This window comes from Stylophora pistillata, chromosome 14 (assembly GCF_964205215.1).
Source record: "Stylophora pistillata chromosome 14, jaStyPist1.2, whole genome shotgun sequence".
Lineage (NCBI taxonomy): Eukaryota > Metazoa > Cnidaria > Anthozoa > Scleractinia > Pocilloporidae > Stylophora > Stylophora pistillata.
In genome coordinates this window covers 9,773,390-9,790,550 of record NC_142532.1, presented here as the reverse complement: position 1 = coordinate 9,790,550, position 17,161 = coordinate 9,773,390, and the positions used below count along the sequence as shown (strand labels likewise).

Genomic DNA, 17,161 nt, shown 5'->3' with positions numbered 1-17,161 from the left:
CGAGCGTTAGCCCTTCGTCGGAGCGAATAGAGGAATTGTGGGTTGTGTGTGCTTTTAAAGGCAGAAAATGGAGCTACGTTATTGGTGGGTGCATTGCAACGAGAAAAACATGAATAAATTAGTGGAATGAAAAGCGTTCATTGATCCCTGTGGGATTGAGACTGCCGGTTTGAAAGATGAGCTTTTGTTCAAGATTTTTACGGCTTTCCGTGTCACCTAAGTGCAAGGAAAGACCGCAGATTGCCATATGTTGCTTAGAATGATTAGGTAAATTAAAATGTCTAGCGACTGGTTTAGATGTGTCCTTGTCATTCCTTTCCACGTCTCGGAATCGGTCACCTAGTCTTCTGCCTGTTTCGCCGATGTATATCTTTTTGCAATAAGTGCAAGTTATGCAATAGATTACATTAGCGGAGGTGCACGTGAAGTGATCGGTGATCTTAATGGATCGTTTAGGTCCCGATATTTTATCAGTGTTGTGAATGAAAGGACACGTTTTGCATCGTAATCGTAATTTTTGCTCAATCCCACAGGGATCAATGAACGCTTTTCATTCCACTAATTTATTCATGTTTTTCTCGTTGCCATGCACCCACCAATAACGTAGCTCCATTTTCTGCCTTTAAAAGCACACACAACCCACAATTCCTCTATTCGCTCCGACGAAGGGCTAACGCTCGAAACGTCAGCTTTTGTAATCATTACGGTGGCCAATTTACCATTTCAACTTTGTTGATATATCCAAATTATTTCGTTACTCCCACCGACGCAGCCCCAAACAGTTTCTTTCGAAACTATCAGCCCTTACTTCAAGGGTTAGTTACGAACCAACACAATGACCAGGTACCAATTGACTTGTTAGCTCAGTTGATAGAGCACTTCACTGGTATCACAGTAAAACACATTAACACATTTAGCTTTCTTTTTCACCTCTTGTAGTAAACAAGTTATTTTTAAAGTGCACCTAAACCCAAAAATTTTTTTTCGCTCAACGAAATAAGCGTATTTTTTGGAGTATTTCTGTGCAAAAATTTTTTTACTTTCTCAAGTCTTCAATTTTCTGTGCCCAGTCAAAATACGGAAAAATCGGCGCCATCTTGCCCCACGACCGAGTTTAAAGAGGAGTGGCTCTAGCGGGTAATGTGACGTCAAATCGAGAACACGAAAGTCTGCATTTCACACATTTTCACTTGTTTGGGAAGGTTGTAGTCGATATTGTCCGAACTATGCCGACTAGGTGTGTTGTATGAGGAATGTATGAAGCGCGATACCCTCTTGCAAATTTCGCACGTTGCTACATCCTTCTACAACACACTTAGTCGGCATATTTTCAGACAATATCGACTACAACCTTCCCAAACAAGTGAAAATGTGTGAAATGCAGACTTTCGTGTTCTCGATTTGACGTCACATTACCCGCCAGAGCCACTCCTCTTTAAACTCGGTTGTGGGGCAAGATGGCGCCGATTTTTCCGTATTTTGACTGGGCACAGAAAATTGAAGACTTGAGAAAATAAAAAAATATTTGTACAGAAATACTCCAAAAAATACGCTTATTTCGTTGAGCGAAAAAAAAAATTGGGGTTTAGGTGCACTTTAATTCTTAATAGAGCGAAATCTTTTTGCCATGTAATAAATTTTCTATTGACCAAGCTTTTTCGGTGAGGATAGCTGGATTTCAGCCTCGAGAGGAAGACTAAAGTGGAGACGAAGGCGAGGCCCGTAAAAATGCCAAAATAGAACTCTGCCAATATCGAGCTATCTTGACCTCACGCTTGGTCGATAATGCATACATATTTGCACTCTACTTTGTGAAGTTGCGTAATAATAAACACTTGGACTGAATATACCTATACTGAAAGAACCAACAAAGCCTGCATACAGTTCCCCTACATTCCCTTACTGTAAGCAAGTGAAAATATTCTATTGTTCTAAAAAAAAAAACTCCATTCTGATCGGCCACCCTACTTACGACCTCTACTGCGATAGATAGTGGCATGTGGCGAGACCTTTGAATGTATTATTACTCAATAAAATCGCGCGCCTTCCTTGGAGGGTTTTCAACGATACTAAAACAATTATCTTGCCCACTCCCATTTCTTTGGGTGACATTTCAACTCACACGCGATAGAAATTTAAGTAGTATGTGGTAAAAAGTTTAAATTTTCCATTTTTACTGCTCTCTGGGCAGAAAAAGATGGAGTGCATGGAGATTTGATTAAGCGGGAAAATAGCGATCGGAGAACTCTCATGTGTTAACAAGCGTCTAAACGTCTAAAGCTAAAGTAGACATGGGTTTTGGGTAATCACGGAGGCGTGCGCTCTGATTGGCCATGGATCACGTCACTCCTTGCCGTAGTCAACCTGGGCATGGTTAGAACTAAATCGGCGCCAAAATTTGCAAAAAGGTCACCTCGCCTGAAAAGAACCGAGTGAAGACTGAAATGATCCTGTCTACAATGTTTTAAGAGTGAACGCTCCTTTCCTATTAGACACCTTGTCCAGCGCCACAGAGCAGTTGACCAGCTGAAGCTGGCTCCTTCTATTAACTGTATAAACGCTACTAAAATTACATTAAAAGGGTCCTCATTAGTTTCCACCTAAAACAGGATAATTTCATCGTAGCTTTGACAGGTTGTTTTGTAATTAAATAACTCAATGCTAATATCGATTTTATTAAATCAACAAATAATTTAGTTTAAATTACAAACTAATATAACTTAATGTTTCCATGTCTAGAAATAATCTAATCGATCTTATACACCTTTTAAATATAATTGGAAACTAAAAAAGCCTAGACTCTCTGAAGATTTAATGGTTTATAAATGTCATTGTAATTTAAGATTTATTTGTATTCCGAAAAAATTACTTTTTAAAAAATAACAATTATAATAAACAACGGAAACAAGAGGCTATTTTCGGCTGTAAATTACTTTATATCTTCCTTTAAGTAGTTTTATGAGGAAGAGCTAAATGAAAGTGGGAAATGATCTGGACGAGAAATATTAGTGATAGTACGATACAATATGCACACAATCAAAACCTCTCGAGCATCGTCCGTACTGTTTCATTTCAGTAACCACTGAATAAATTCGTTGTTGCTTTGCGCAGGTAGTTTGTAAGATGGAGATGATAACCATTTTCAGTTTAAAGGTCACGTGTACGATAAGTCCTATTGATGCTAAACGCCCACAGGTAATGTTTAAAGTATGTTTAAGAGGATAATATGAAATATGTTTAAGAGGGCCCATATGTCACCTTTGAATTAAGTTTGGACTTACGAGTGTGCTAATAATTAACTTGGATGGTGCGACAAAGCCTTAGCCCCTCAGAGAACTTTGCTTACTTTATAGAAATCGTTGATATCCTTTGATTGAGACGGATTTTTCCTATCCACAGAAAACCGTCGTTTTGAAAAAATGTAAGTACTGTACAATGTAAGTACTGTACTGCACAACTTAAGTAAAGGAATTGTACCAAACAACGGATCGATGTGTCGGTAAATTGCTGTTGATATTTAGGTATAATTCCTGCGCTACACCTCTGTGTCCTTCTGCATCTGTAGAGCGTCCATTTGATCTAAAATAAATGTAACAGTATTTTGCCTCAGAGAGTTCAGATGATTTTGTAACAAGTTTAACTTGTGAGTAGTGGCCTCTAAGTCCTTTTGAAGTCGGTCATTCTCCGCTACGAGTGCTTCATTTTCCTGAAATATCAAAAGAAAAACGTTAATTCGACAAACTTTTCGCCACAAATAACACGCTATGAGAATAAGTCAGTGATGACGGGGTCTTGGGTAGATCAGCATATCTGTGGATGCTCAATAAAATAAACCTGTTTCGGAACAACAAAAGATCCCTGAACATATTTCGAGAAAAAAAAAACACAAGAGAGAAGAGAGAACCAACTCTGTAGAGTAAGCCCACTAACTTCTAAGTAACCATTCTGAATTCTCCCAAACTATCAAGTGTTTCGACGAGATCACAAACACAGAAAAAAAAAATTCCTCCACTGCTTAACAATCTACTAACCTGTTGGACATGAAGAAGCTTTTTGTACTGATCCACTGGGACATTAACAAACTCGCCGTTAACAGACTTCAGTGAATCTTCAGATAAATGTTTCTGAAGCTTCATTTTGTTTTTCCATTTAGTTATTCGCAAGGGTTCAGGCTTCTGTAGAGATTTACCATCGATTCCTGAAAAAGTTGGCAACAAAGCAATGTAAAAAAAAAAAAGAATAAAAAGCAGATTAAAAGACCACCTGAATACTTAGTACAAAATTAACAGAAGCCTTTCAAATTAAATTAATTATCTTTGGCGTCTAGGCAATTCAATTATTTTTCATTACAACCATAAACTATAAGCACAATCGGCCATTCACTTGAAGCAGTTCAAGTTTTAATCCACGATAATCACTCTCATAAAGGTCCGTTTGGGATCAAATAACTCACAAATCAACTAACAAATTGAGATTAATCGGATCTCAATCCAATGAAACACACCCCGTAACAGCGCACTCATAATTTCGTTGTCAAACAAAGCAAAAACCATTGGTCAGTGTACTAGTCATCATTTGGTAACGTTTCACATCCTAAAGATGTTTACTTAAAAATAAAGTTTAGTTGTGACCTACCATTCAATTGTGGCGAGGATTTTTGGCGACAACCTCTCACTATCTCTCCTTTACAATTTTTGTGGCAGTTGATGTGACAAACTGAAAAGAAACCAAAAGATTTTCAATTGCTTTGCGTTGGGGTTGCATCTGGCAGAATCTGTAAATCATTTTTTTTCGTAAAGTTTATTTTGTTTCACTTTCTAGACATCTTGCTAGGCAACATGCTGCATCGCCTCTTACCTTTGCATCTATATCCTTGCTTTATGACTCCCCACAGCTGGAAAATATTGAAGAAGACACAGTGTGAACCAGTGTTTAATTTAACACAAAGAAAAGAAAGAAAATGAACTTTAATAGCTAACACAATTACTGGTAACCTAGTAGTTTACATTGTGGGGTGTATTAAGAAGAAGTTTTAACTAATTGCTTAAAAATCCCCGCTGGCAGGAGGCGACCAGTGGGCTATTTACAGAGTGCAGCCAAGAAGTTGAACTAGGGGCAACCGAGAACAAATCCAGTGAGTGGCAGGGTGGAGGACTTGAACCCGGGACACCGGATTACAAGTACAGCGCCCTAACCACTCGGCCACGCCGCCTCCATTAAACATTAAACACAATGGACTATGCAACGAATTGTCCGAGGCTCAAACCTTGTAACAATACTCCCAGACGCTCCACGTAATCAGGACTGGGGTAGGGTTTGGAGGTTTGGGCCTTTTTCTCGTGAGCTTGCTTGCAAGGGTATACACTTGCAATGTTGGATGGTTGGATGAGGGGGGGAATCAATGACAAATGGACTTGAACGGACTTCTAACTTAGTAACAGTTTATATGGAAAAAATGAAGCAAAAATTTTGAGCTCCGTTATAATGCTGCACAAAATTCCTTACCATGCCAGCACAATGGTCACAAAAGGTTGGCGTGAAGTACGTCGTTTCTTGAAAGTTGTGTGAAAAGCCTTTGCTTAGTTCGTGACAGTTCGCTTTCATGAAGTAGTTCTTCATCTCGTCTCGACTAATAACACCATCACTAAAAAATAGAAGTTTGGAGAGTAATTTTTAAACATGATCCATTTGAAAATAACTATTAGGTATGATGAGTCTTAAAGCACCCGACAACAGACTAATTCGAATTTAGAAGGTCACGTACTACCTTTTAATTTGGGGCGAGCGGAGCAGGTGGTCGGCATTATATTCTTGTTTAACCCTCTGATTTGCACCAAGGGCGCTTATTTAAAATTCAGAAGAAAACGATAGCCGCTCTCCAAATTCTAACGTGACACGGCTACAGAAGAGTGATATTGTACTTTCCTTTTTGTCTCCATGAAAACGGGAGGTAGGAAAAGGACCTCATTCGAGATTGAGCTTTATTTGTCTAGTGAAGCTCACAAAGTTGAACTTTGCATGTTAGTGTACGGCTGGTTTTCACGTACACTACAAAAATAAAATCCTTAGCACCACGAGCCACACTCACAAACTGAGTTCAGAGTTACCATTGGTTCGTTTAGTCGATCTATCGTTCTAGTAGAAACACTGTTATTTGTGTACCATCATTCCTCGTTGTGGTTAAGGTTGCTTTATTCAGGTAACTATTTTTCGTGCGCAAGTGAAAGGTGCAGCCAAATTAGTAAAATAGTTTTACTGTAAGATATAAACCTTCATAATTAAGGAAAAAAATGGTAATCGTTCATGGTCTTAGTCTGCCTGTTCGTGTGTGCACACACTTGTATTTATATTACATGTTGGTTGTGTTAAATTCTTACCTGTTAATGTCCAGAACTCCGAATGAATCAATAAAAGGAAAATTGGTAGCTATGGCATCAAACTCTTCTACTGATATTGAACCATCTTTGTTCGTGTCATAAATTTTGAAGACAGCCTATAAATAACAAGTAAGAATGATGATGATATCCACCGACTATTCAATTCTCTCTAACAAATCGTCAGACCACTCCAAACTCATGGACATTTGAGATGGTCCAGGGCTACTGATATTGAACCACCTTTGTTCGTGTCGTAAATTTTGAAGACTGCCTATAAATAATTAAGAGTCAACAATGATGATGATATCCTCCGACTATTCTTTGACCCTACGTCAGACCACCCCAAACTTATTAGACATTTGAAGATAGTCCAAGGCTATGATCAAAGTGGACATTTAAAAGTGATATCCTCATAGAAGAATATATTCGGATCCTTAAAGGCATCTGGCAGGTACTTCTTATATTAGGAGGGAATAATATACAGGTGAGCATTAACGCTGCCGTTGCTAGAGAGAAAAATGAAAATTCTATGAAGGAAGCTCATTTGGGTTTCTTTTGTTTTGGGAGTTTCAGTAGACCAGGCTTACGTTTGTTTTATAAAGTGCACTTTACATGTAAACCTATGATATGTAATAACGCAACGTGTGGCAAAAATACAGCATATGTACATGTTTTTGAAAATTTAATTTTTAAGAATAATAGAAACCTTCAGTTTCGAGCAAAATTTAAGTCGGTAGATTTACCATGTTTTTAAGTTCTTAGCCTCTACAAACGGTGAATTCAGATTGTCTTATATGATTTACACGAAATGATTTGACTGTCGGAAAGTACAGTTGTACGTACCTCCACCATGGATGAGACATGCCTCTCATTTGTCTGAGGGTCAGGTGTTGTGTTCAACAATCCCGCTGCCCAATCAGCAAACATCACACCTTGTTCACCATTTGACTCTACACTGCCAAGACTGCCACAGCTCTTTAAGATAGACAAACCTCTTTGAATGAAATGTTCTCTGAAGGTTTTGATTATTACAGTTTGTCCTCCTGCTTTTCATTCTAGTATACTTACTACCTAGAATTCTCTCGTTAACAGTTGCAATGACGAGTTTGATCATCTAAGGTGAGTGAAACGTGTGTATCAATTTGTTCTTGAAGAAGATAGGTAACAGATGCTGGAAAAGAGAGAAACGGGAGAAACACGCCACACCACACCACCCCAACATAAATGTTGTCATAACTATACTTACAGAATGAGTATGGTTCTTTGGTTCCCTAGCAAGAGATAATTCATATAACTCTTCCTCAGTGACTCTGGGTTGCAATGACACCTAGAAACAAAGTGCAAAGTAATATAGTTTTTCCAGAAGAGCACAATATATAGGTACGACAACTTGTTGGACATTTGTTCTTGGATTTAAGACAATTTATCGTAAGACCTTAATGTCCAGAAAGCTGGCTTAAATGTTCCCCTGAACAGTCCATATTTGGCTCTCTTTAACTTATGAGGACGAGACATTGTGGGCAAATGGTACCTGTAAGTGCCCTGGATTCTTTATAGAAAGGTCCAGGTGGGGTTGTTAAGTCATAAGCCTCACTTCACTCAAGAATTTAAACGGTACTAAAGCATAGCCCTGTGATGGATAGCATCCAGTCAATACTCCTAGCCTCTTTCTGCTAAGGCAACTGAAACTGGAATAGGCTAAAGCAAGATTGGCCTCTTGGCTGGTACCATAACTCATCTTTTACATCTTTATTTCAATTTCCAACCCTGCTGACAAGTGATTGAGAACAGTTCCTTTCACTCGTGTCCAGCCACTAGGCACAGAGCAAATTATACACTATCAGTATTTTTATCATGAATGGCCAACATACCCGCAACATTTTAATCAGTTCTGAATTTGGTTGTACTGGTGGCACAGTGTTTTGAACCAGCAGCAAATGTGACATGATGTGCGATAAACGAACCATCTTTTGCAAATTAAGAAGGTGTCCATTGACACTGTCAGGTAAAACAACTTGCAGTGCAATGAGATCCTTCAACTGAATGCCTGCAGAAAGTGCAAAACATTGGTTCTGTCATTACAAAACAGTTTCTATATTTTTTTATCATGGAGCATTAAACTATGACTTGGGGTCTTTGGTATCATTACTTAATACTAACAACATTTCAGGCAAAAACTTTTTTCTTCCACTTCAAAAAGTACAAACTGAATGCAATAATAAAAGCCATGTTAGAAAAGTGTTAATATATCTAACATACAAGTACATAAGGTATGCACATTTCTTATCAACAGGTACTTTATCAGCAAGAAATGAAAAAGAACTGAACCACTGCTCAAACTCACCTCTGGATGATGTTGCATCAATGATGTGGATATGAGGATATAAGGATAAAAAAATAAAAGAAAAAAGTCTTTGTGTGAGCCACCTTACTATTAATACTAAAATACATATTATAATAGTTTTCAATAAAATATATCTTGTTAGTCTCATGGCTCAATTTTGCAATCATTTTAATGGTACATGACCCTATTTTCAATTTCATATATGTACACTAAGTTCAGTAATCTCAGTCAATCAATTCTATGTTCTAAGTTTTAGCTACATACTGAAAATGTTAACAGTGACCACCATCAACACACACACACACACAGCATACAAATTAGTGAACTAGCACTTACAAAATGGGGATGTGGAATCCAGTAGACATGTTTAAAGTTTTCCTATAGGATGCATAGTTTCCATCAGAAGACAATAACTCCATCAACATCTTAAGGTACTATAGAGAAGAAAGACAAAGATACTTTCTAAGAAAACACTAATACAGTCTTCAAAAATTCATGACCAGGTAAGAATTTAGTTATTTTACTTGACTGTTAAATTGTTTATTCAACACAGATTGAATGATTATTTTAAGGGGTACCTCTTTACAGTCTTGTGAGAGCAACTCTTGAGTTTGCCGTAAGCGATTCAATGCTGTGTTTGTTAATCCACCTGCCACTGCCATTAAGCCATTGAAATTCTGGAGCTCCTTTAAATGCTTCAAGTTTAGAGAAATAAAAGTTAACAGGCAAGAAATCACTTATTAATAATAAGTATTTCACCACACTATTAATAATAAGCAGGTTCATATTTTCATTAGGTACATGTACCTGACTGTACAATATCCTTGGAGGGAGGTGTGGAGATGTAATGGTTAAAGTGCACTGGACTCTGAGCAGGTTTGAGAACTGGCCGGGTCAATGAGTTGTGTTCTTTACTTTACTTTACTTTCACAAAGCCTCTCTCCACCCAGGAGTTTAAATGGGTATAATCCTCACATTTCCAGAGAAAACTGGTGAACTGCTGGGGGTAAGCCTGTAATGGACTAACTAGTATCCCACCCTGGGGGGGGGGGAGGGGTGGTGATACTCCTAGTTGCTTCATGCTCAAGAAACTGGTATATTAGCTTCCAGTTGGGTGGGCCACTTGGCATGTGAACAGACTTTACCTTGAGATACAATGAATATATGAAATTGATATATTTTGAACTGCGGTATTATGATGCACGATCCTCGCAGTAGATAGCACTATTTATGCAATAGTGAAAATCAGACCTGAAAAAAATCAGGCCTGTAAGGGACTCAAACCACTGACCTCTGCGATACTAGTGCAGTGCTCTACCAATTGAGCTAACAAGCCAACTGGGAGCAGGCTGTTAAGTTGATTCGTAATAAACCCGTGAAAGTGATAAATGAGATACAATGAATATATGAAGTTCATATATTTTGAACTGCGGTATTAGATACGTATGATGCACGATCCTTGCAGTAGATAGTGCTATTTATGCAATAGCGAAAATCTGACCTGAAAAAAATCAGGCCTGTACGGGACTCGAACCACTGACCTCTGCGATACTAGTGCTGCACTCTACCAATTGAGCTAACAAGCCGTATCTAATACCGCAGTTCAAAATATATGAACTTCATATATTCATTGTATCTCATTTATCACTTTCACGGGTTTATTACGAATCAACTTAACGGCCTGCTCCCAGTTGGCTTGTTAGCTCAATTGGTAAAGCACTGCACTAGTATTGCAGAGGTCAGTGGTTCGAGTCCTGTACAGGCCTGATTTTTTTCAGGTCTGATTTTTGCTATTGCATAAATAGCGCTATCTACTGCGAGGATCGTGCATCATACGTAGACTTTACCTTCTTTTAACAATATCCTTTTTTATCACTGTGTTGTACATTTTGGTCAGGTCATTTTAAGAAAAATTAGCATCAAATTAAAAAAAAAACTAACACCAAGATAAAGAATACATTATTTAGGGTTTTTTCTTGTTTGGATACATGTATCACTGAGAAAAAGAGAAAAATATGATGAATGATGATGAACTTCACTGTAAGAAGAAGGTAAGTAACTAATTTGTGGCTAAAAAACACTTGAGTGCATACTTCTATCTCCATATAATAATAATAATAATAATAATAATAATAATAATAAAAATAATAATAATAATAATAATAATAGGAGTAAAATTATAATAAACATTTCCAGAATGTTTTGTGTTCTTGATTTTCTGACTTTGACAGAAGTATTAGTGCAGTGCACACGTACCTTAACCATATAGTGACTTTGCATTGGCCAAACCATCTAAAAGTTTATCTCACCTTAGCTGTTTGTTGGAACTTTTCCATACATGTAGCCCTCTCCTGAGGTGTAACACAGTTCAAAACCATGGCCTGCACCCATCTTGATACACCATTGAATAGTGCCACATATCTCTCAAGGTAACTTGTATTTGTCAATTTTCCAGTGCAAACATAAGTCTTCCACTCTGAAAACTAATTACAAATAATTAAAATAACAATTAATTATTAAATGCAAATCACAACTGTTCTTCAAACAAAGCTTTAACAAAGCAAGTATAGTTTTAACTAAATATCTAAATATCAAACAGACTTTTAAAGCTACAGACTTAATGAGTCCTATGAAGGGTTCAAGAGGTACACTGTTTGTCCATTTAAGACTTCACCTAGACGTATATAACAACAACTGGCATAGTCCATGAATGAACACATTTAAAAAAAAAAAGAAAGTAAATGTCAATAGCCTTGTATTTGTCTCTTTTTGTCTGAAGTTGATGGGAAGTTGCATTTTTCTCTGGGTGTACGGATATCTTGGTTTATTTATTGTTTTTAATGAATCCATTTTTATCAAATTATCATCAAGCAAAGTATATAAGTTTTGTGGGGGAGGGTATTTTTGCTTGTGCGTGACTGGTCTAAATGCATCACTTGGCCAAATATTCCCCAGCTGAAACAAAGTAATATAATAAACATATTGGCCTCTAGTTGGTGCTAAAGTATGCTTGTATATTTGTCCCAACTTGAACATTATCAAAGCTCACACACTTTTCCTAATGCTCTGCTCTCCCACAACTGTTCATATCTTGGAACAAATAATGTCTGCGGACAAATATGTGTGCATATTATTGTGCCAAATGGAGGTTACTGTTAATATTATAGAAACAAAGAAATTTGCAACATCTAAATCTCAATATCAAAAATGCTTACTGGTATTCTGCGAAGCATTCTATATTCAAGATAAGTCAACTGCTCAGCAATAGTGTGGGCTGATAAGTCCTTGAATGCCAAAGAACTTTTTCGTTGATCCAATGGTGGATGTTCAGCACTCAAAGCACGATTTCTCAGCTCCTCCGCAGATCTATTAAATAAATGTAACAAATTTTAAATACATAACTCATGACTTTTACATTGATTTCTCGTCTGAAAAATGAAAAAGAGCAAAACTAAAAATACTGAAAGCAATGAACAAAACTTAGTAAATGAATTAATGGTCAAATAACACCTAACTTAGGTTTACCACAATTTGCATCAAAATGGCACCATCAAACTGTCTTCCAATTTGTTACAAAAGTTATATGTTATACAGAAAAATATTACATTACTGGTATGTGACAAATCAACAAGAGAAACTTAAAAAAACACCATAAATATTGTGACCTACCCCTGTAACACTGTTCATTTGTTAAAATGTGTCTATTTTATCAAAATGCCTACTTTTATTAACAGTAACTACACTCAGCTTTATAACACAATGAATATTTACATGTTGGACAGATGAATGATTTTCCTCTCCTCCTCACTTTCCAATTCTTCTATAAATTCTTTCACTAGCAAAGAAAGGTCTTCATCTTTTTTAAAGTCAGAGTCGTAATTTGATATCCAAAATCTATTTCAAGTAAATAAATATACAAGTATTTCGAAAATTGAATGTGATGCACCTGTACTAAAGTTACTGTTTGTGTCATGTTTAAGTTGGGCAAACAAACAAGTTTTCGCAAAAATTTATTGATCAAGGCTGACTTAACCCACACATACTTAATCTACCTATATTTTACAGGTCCAAGTCAGCTCTATAAAGTTACCACTCCTGACCTGTATCACAAAATAAAGGATGTATGTATATTAAAGAAATAATTTCTCACTGGTTTTTCCAATGCCCGATGCTCAAGACAAAATTTGACATTGTTTGGTCAGAACTCAACATTTTCAGAGGTAGGTTAAGAGAAGTTTCAAGGAGAAAGTTCAAGAAAATAAAAACCATAGCAGCCCTAGGTATGCAACCTCCTCAAATTACAACTAGACATCAAGTTCATAATCTCTCACACCTAAATGTACATGTGACTACACATCAAATATCTCTCGTGGAGAATGGTGTATATTTACCCAACAGCAGAGCAGATGCTTTTTTTAAATTTCCTGATGTGTTCACCATTCACAAGTGAATGATCTGAGTATCTGCATGTGACAGTGTAAATAAGAAAAATATACTTTTCAGTAATTAAAGTTACATGACATCTTCTGTGTACATCAGTGGCGGATCCAGGGGGAGGGTCCGGGGGGTCTGAACCCCCCCTATCAAACCTGATGCTTACAACTTTGAGACAGGATCGTATATCACTTTTAACTGGCTGATTTTTTTAATGAATCCAAATAAATGGTAAGTGGCCAAGGAATTATAATGTGCAACCGCGACTGGTGGGAGGGGGTGTGGGGGGGAAGTAATTTGCCTCAAATAGTCCAACAGTCCTTTCTGAACCAAAGTTTGGACCCCCCCAATCAAAAATTTCTGGATCTGCCTCTGGTACATGTAAATGAGATGGACATCCATTCAACTCCCCACATGTTACTCCCTGCTCCAGTTAATTCAAATCAATTTTCCCTAACTGATACTTTTCTAATTAGTTTTTTGCTTAAGTAAACAATTGTTTCATATTTTGGCAGGTGTTCATGCTGGTATGAAGTACATGGGAAGTTTAACAAGATTTACTTGAGGCATAACCAAGAGCAACTCCAGCTTCTTGAGTGCTCTCCAAACTTCCCAAGTATTTCATTCCTCAATGCCCACAGACTTTGCAGCAGTATTGTAGATTATCATTTGTAACTGTCAACAATGAAGTCAAATTTGAAAGACAGAATTTTATAGATATAACTCCACATAACAAATATAGCATAATAAACCCTTAGCGTCGAAACCATTACTGAGTAAAAACTTATAAAAAAACATTATGAAAAATAAAATCAGCATGTATATCAATTCGAAATCAAAAAATTTTCAAACCTATTACAGCCATCTGTAGAGAAGAAAAAACTACCAACTTCGTTATAACTATTAACGCTGAAAGAAAACAAAGAAAATGTAAAAACTATACCTTTGCATGAATTTTCTAAGTAGTTCCTCTGATGAAATAAACCATTTGTGTGTCATGAACACAGCATTTGAAAGGAAAGGCTCTGTTACATCTCCACCTAAAACACATCACAAAGATCTGTCATTGAAAAAGAAGTACTGGTACTTTTTGTCATCATCTCTTGCATGTAGGGAAGTTGAATAGTTCAAAACTGATTATCATGATACCTCCTGAAAACTACATGACAGATAGCTTCTGACTATACTGTAGCTTTTTACTTGGTTGCAAATCTTGTTAGAATTTGTTGAGCTTCAAGTGGCACATTGATTTTTTGTCATATACTTTCTGGCAACACAGGACAAAATTAATGAATACAGAATGTGGACCCCCACCCCCTGAAAAAATCCAGTTTGGTTTGAGACACATGCTCACACCAAACACTCTTTTTCTCACCTTTTTTTTTTTCACTCAACATGGAGGTCAGTTAAAAGAATTATACAATGTTTAATTACAGATACTTTATGCATCCACGAAAAAGTCCTCACATCAAATTAGAAATTTCAGTAATGCAAAAAGGCCAGCCTTTTCACCTTTCCATTAATTTTCAATTTCCAGAGGAAGTTAAAACACGTATAGCATCAAGAACAGAATGTAGTAAGAAACAATTGCTTGTCCAGACACAAAGAAGTTAGTTTTGGGTGGCTTGAGTAGTGACCTCAAAAACTTAATTAACCCATAACTCATTGATTATAGCAGCCAGTTGTCTGTTTGTTTTTCTGCAAGTATGACATTTATCTGATTACAGCTTACAGCTCCGCTTAAGTCCCCTTAGCATACACAAACCTGAACCACTACTTATCTCCTTTTTAGCAGAAGTAAGGGCAATGTTAGTTTCCCCTTGAGACCTCAAACAGTTTTTTCTGCCCCCTATATACATGTATCTCAAACCATCTATAGGCAAATCTTGTGACACAGCTGGCACAAACTATTTTCCTGTCACCAAAAAGATCATCACACCTTCTTAGAATGATTGCTTTCATCTCTGCACAATGGCCCCTCCTTCCATACATTCTACACATTCAAAAAAGTTGAACCCACAGTCACTTACATTTGATAGTAATGTCTCCTTGGAAATTCTCAATAATGCATGTTTACCAAATCTCTTTTTTTTCTTTTAATTGACCTTTTCACTCCTAAAATCTCATTAGTAATTCTCCCCACAGCCTATTAGTTCAGATAATTCAGTATTGGATCAAATAGCAATCAATCACCTAATTGTTGTTTTTCTTTATTCTCATCACTTGTCTGCTTGATATTCTGTTGATATTGTACAGGAAAATTCTGTCTAGGTCACTCTGTGGAATTAAACCAATTGGGTGTTCTGAGTTTTTCTCTTTGTAGATATCTCAAACCGCCCTTTCCTGTTTCCTTCGCATCCCAAACCAAATAAAGGCATCTGATGGTAGATGGGGCACAATTACTTCCTGTCACTTGCCTTTTTCATACCCCTTTTTTAAGCAGTATTTACTCCAACATATTCCTGAACTAATGAAATTATACTTCAAAGAAGTGATTTTGCCATGACAGGAAGGAAGACTTGTGATAAAACACCCATTAAGTCTTTAACAAGTTCCTTGACAATGATATCGTCTTTCTCTAGTAATTAACGTGGACTAACATCTTCCTGGATGAGGCTAGCTGTATAATCTGTCTCTTTTATTTACAGCTAATAAATTAATCTTCACCCCAAACACAACTTACATTCTTTTCAAAACAACAAAAATATATAATTAAACAAAACAATACAGAGCAAAAAGTTCCCATCCCGAGTTCAAAACAACCTTTAGGTACAACGACAATATCAAAACTCTATCAATAGCTGACTGCAACGCTTGAAAATACCTTATAAAATTAATAGAAAACCGTTCAGAGACATTGATGCACTGAAACTTCTTGAGAGCTTATAATTATTTGGTCTTAAATAACAAATTCCCGAGTATTTGTTGGGATAAATAAAAACTTTACGAAAAAAATAACAACTGTGTGCGTAATTATAAAATGACACACAGTAACACGCACGGTACAAGGACAAAAACAATAGATTACAAAGCCATGTGAAATACAGCATGAATGTCAACGGTTGTCTACGAGCCGGACTGCGACAACAAACATAAAATTTTCAGAAATAACGGGAAGGTTTCAAAACAACTTGCAGTAAAACTAACTTACTGAATTCCTCCGCACAGTAATCAACCAGTTTTTCCAAAGAAGACACTTGAACGCTTAGTTGATCCTGTTGGCTATTGTCTAATTCGTCACAACTGATAAGATCAGAGCTTTCCTCGTCATTCGTCGATTCCATATCTAACTGTTGTTTATTCACAACGTGGTTTCTGGAAGACTTAAAGGAAATTATTGCAATTATTATGTCATCGAATCGGATGCAGCCCAAAACAGCAAAAAAGATGCTAAGGAGTCGGACATCTAAGGATTTTTAAACCGGTGGAACACTGAACCGCAGGATATTAAATCTTAAACACTATAACTACCACATTTAACCTGTAAAATGTATTCTAACCAGTCACTAGGGCACAAACTCACCCTCCCCTTTCTTTTATAGAACCTCTTACCATTCGATTCGCCACCATTTAATATCAAAAATTTTATTTTCCTTCGATCTCACTCAAACGTCACTTACCTCTTTAAGAAACTAAAAATAGCTTCACATATACCAAGTTCATTCTGCAATCAACCCTTTTTTATCAGCACTGTCCATCGTCATAAATCCAACAACACACAGCCATTAAAGTTACGTTATAAAAATGCGTCACATTATATCTCACTAACGAATCCGTCTCTTCACTAAAAACACTCGTTACATGAACGACTACATCCGGTCACGTATTTAAAGAAAACTTCGTCCCCAGGGTCTTTCCGCACCCGTAAAAAAAACATTAGCCAGGTTGGCTGGTTGGAGGAAATGATAGACCCAACAAGCGAGATAGTTAACTTGGGTATCACAACCCATGATTATGATCCACAAAAACGTACACGATTCTTCCCAAGTGACATGCCTATCAAAGA

The 17,161-nt window shown here is 36.8% G+C and overlaps 1 protein-coding gene across 2 annotated transcripts; it reads right to left on the bottom strand.

Moving 5' to 3' along the window:
• Positions 1 to 2,655: 2,655 nt before the first annotated feature.
• On the bottom strand, positions 2,656 to 16,982 carry LOC111339965 (ras guanyl-releasing protein 3). 2 transcript variants are annotated; one of them, XM_022946710.2, is made up of 18 exons: positions 16,776 to 16,982; positions 16,307 to 16,478; positions 14,099 to 14,195; positions 13,113 to 13,184; positions 12,493 to 12,615; positions 11,937 to 12,087; positions 11,031 to 11,204; positions 9,300 to 9,416; positions 9,058 to 9,155; positions 8,249 to 8,426; positions 7,624 to 7,704; positions 7,221 to 7,352; positions 6,378 to 6,493; positions 5,506 to 5,644; positions 4,858 to 4,894; positions 4,636 to 4,716; positions 4,032 to 4,198; positions 2,656 to 3,706 (listed from the first exon to the last, which is right to left on the bottom strand). In XM_022946710.2, the coding sequence occupies exons 2-18, from the start codon at positions 16,437 to 16,439 to the stop codon at positions 3,536 to 3,538; spliced, it is 2,067 nt and encodes a 688-aa protein (XP_022802445.1). In that variant the 5' UTR covers positions 16,440 to 16,478; positions 16,776 to 16,982; the 3' UTR covers positions 2,656 to 3,535. The 2 variants fall into 2 exon arrangements, with proteins under 2 accessions (XP_022802445.1, XP_022802446.1); XM_022946711.2 differs by lacking the exon at positions 16,776 to 16,982 and adding an exon at positions 15,349 to 15,432 and having other exon boundaries at positions 16,307 to 16,446.
• Positions 16,983 to 17,161: the final 179 nt, after the last annotated feature.

What these genes read in the sequence shown, in the direction of transcription:
- LOC111339965 (XM_022946710.2), bottom strand. Translation starts at nt 16,439, where the DNA reads ATGGAATCGACGAATGACGAGGAAAGCTCTGATCTTATCAGTTGTGAC. An exon ending in ATCCTCGCCACAATTGAATG is followed by an intron (nt 4,199 to 4,635) that starts GTAGGTCACAAC and finishes CAACTTTTTCAG; the next exon opens with GAATCGATGGTAAATCTCTA. An exon ending in AGCTTCTTCATGTCCAACAG is followed by an intron (nt 3,707 to 4,031) that starts GTTAGTAGATTG and finishes TTGATATTTCAG; the next exon opens with GAAAATGAAGCACTCGTAGC.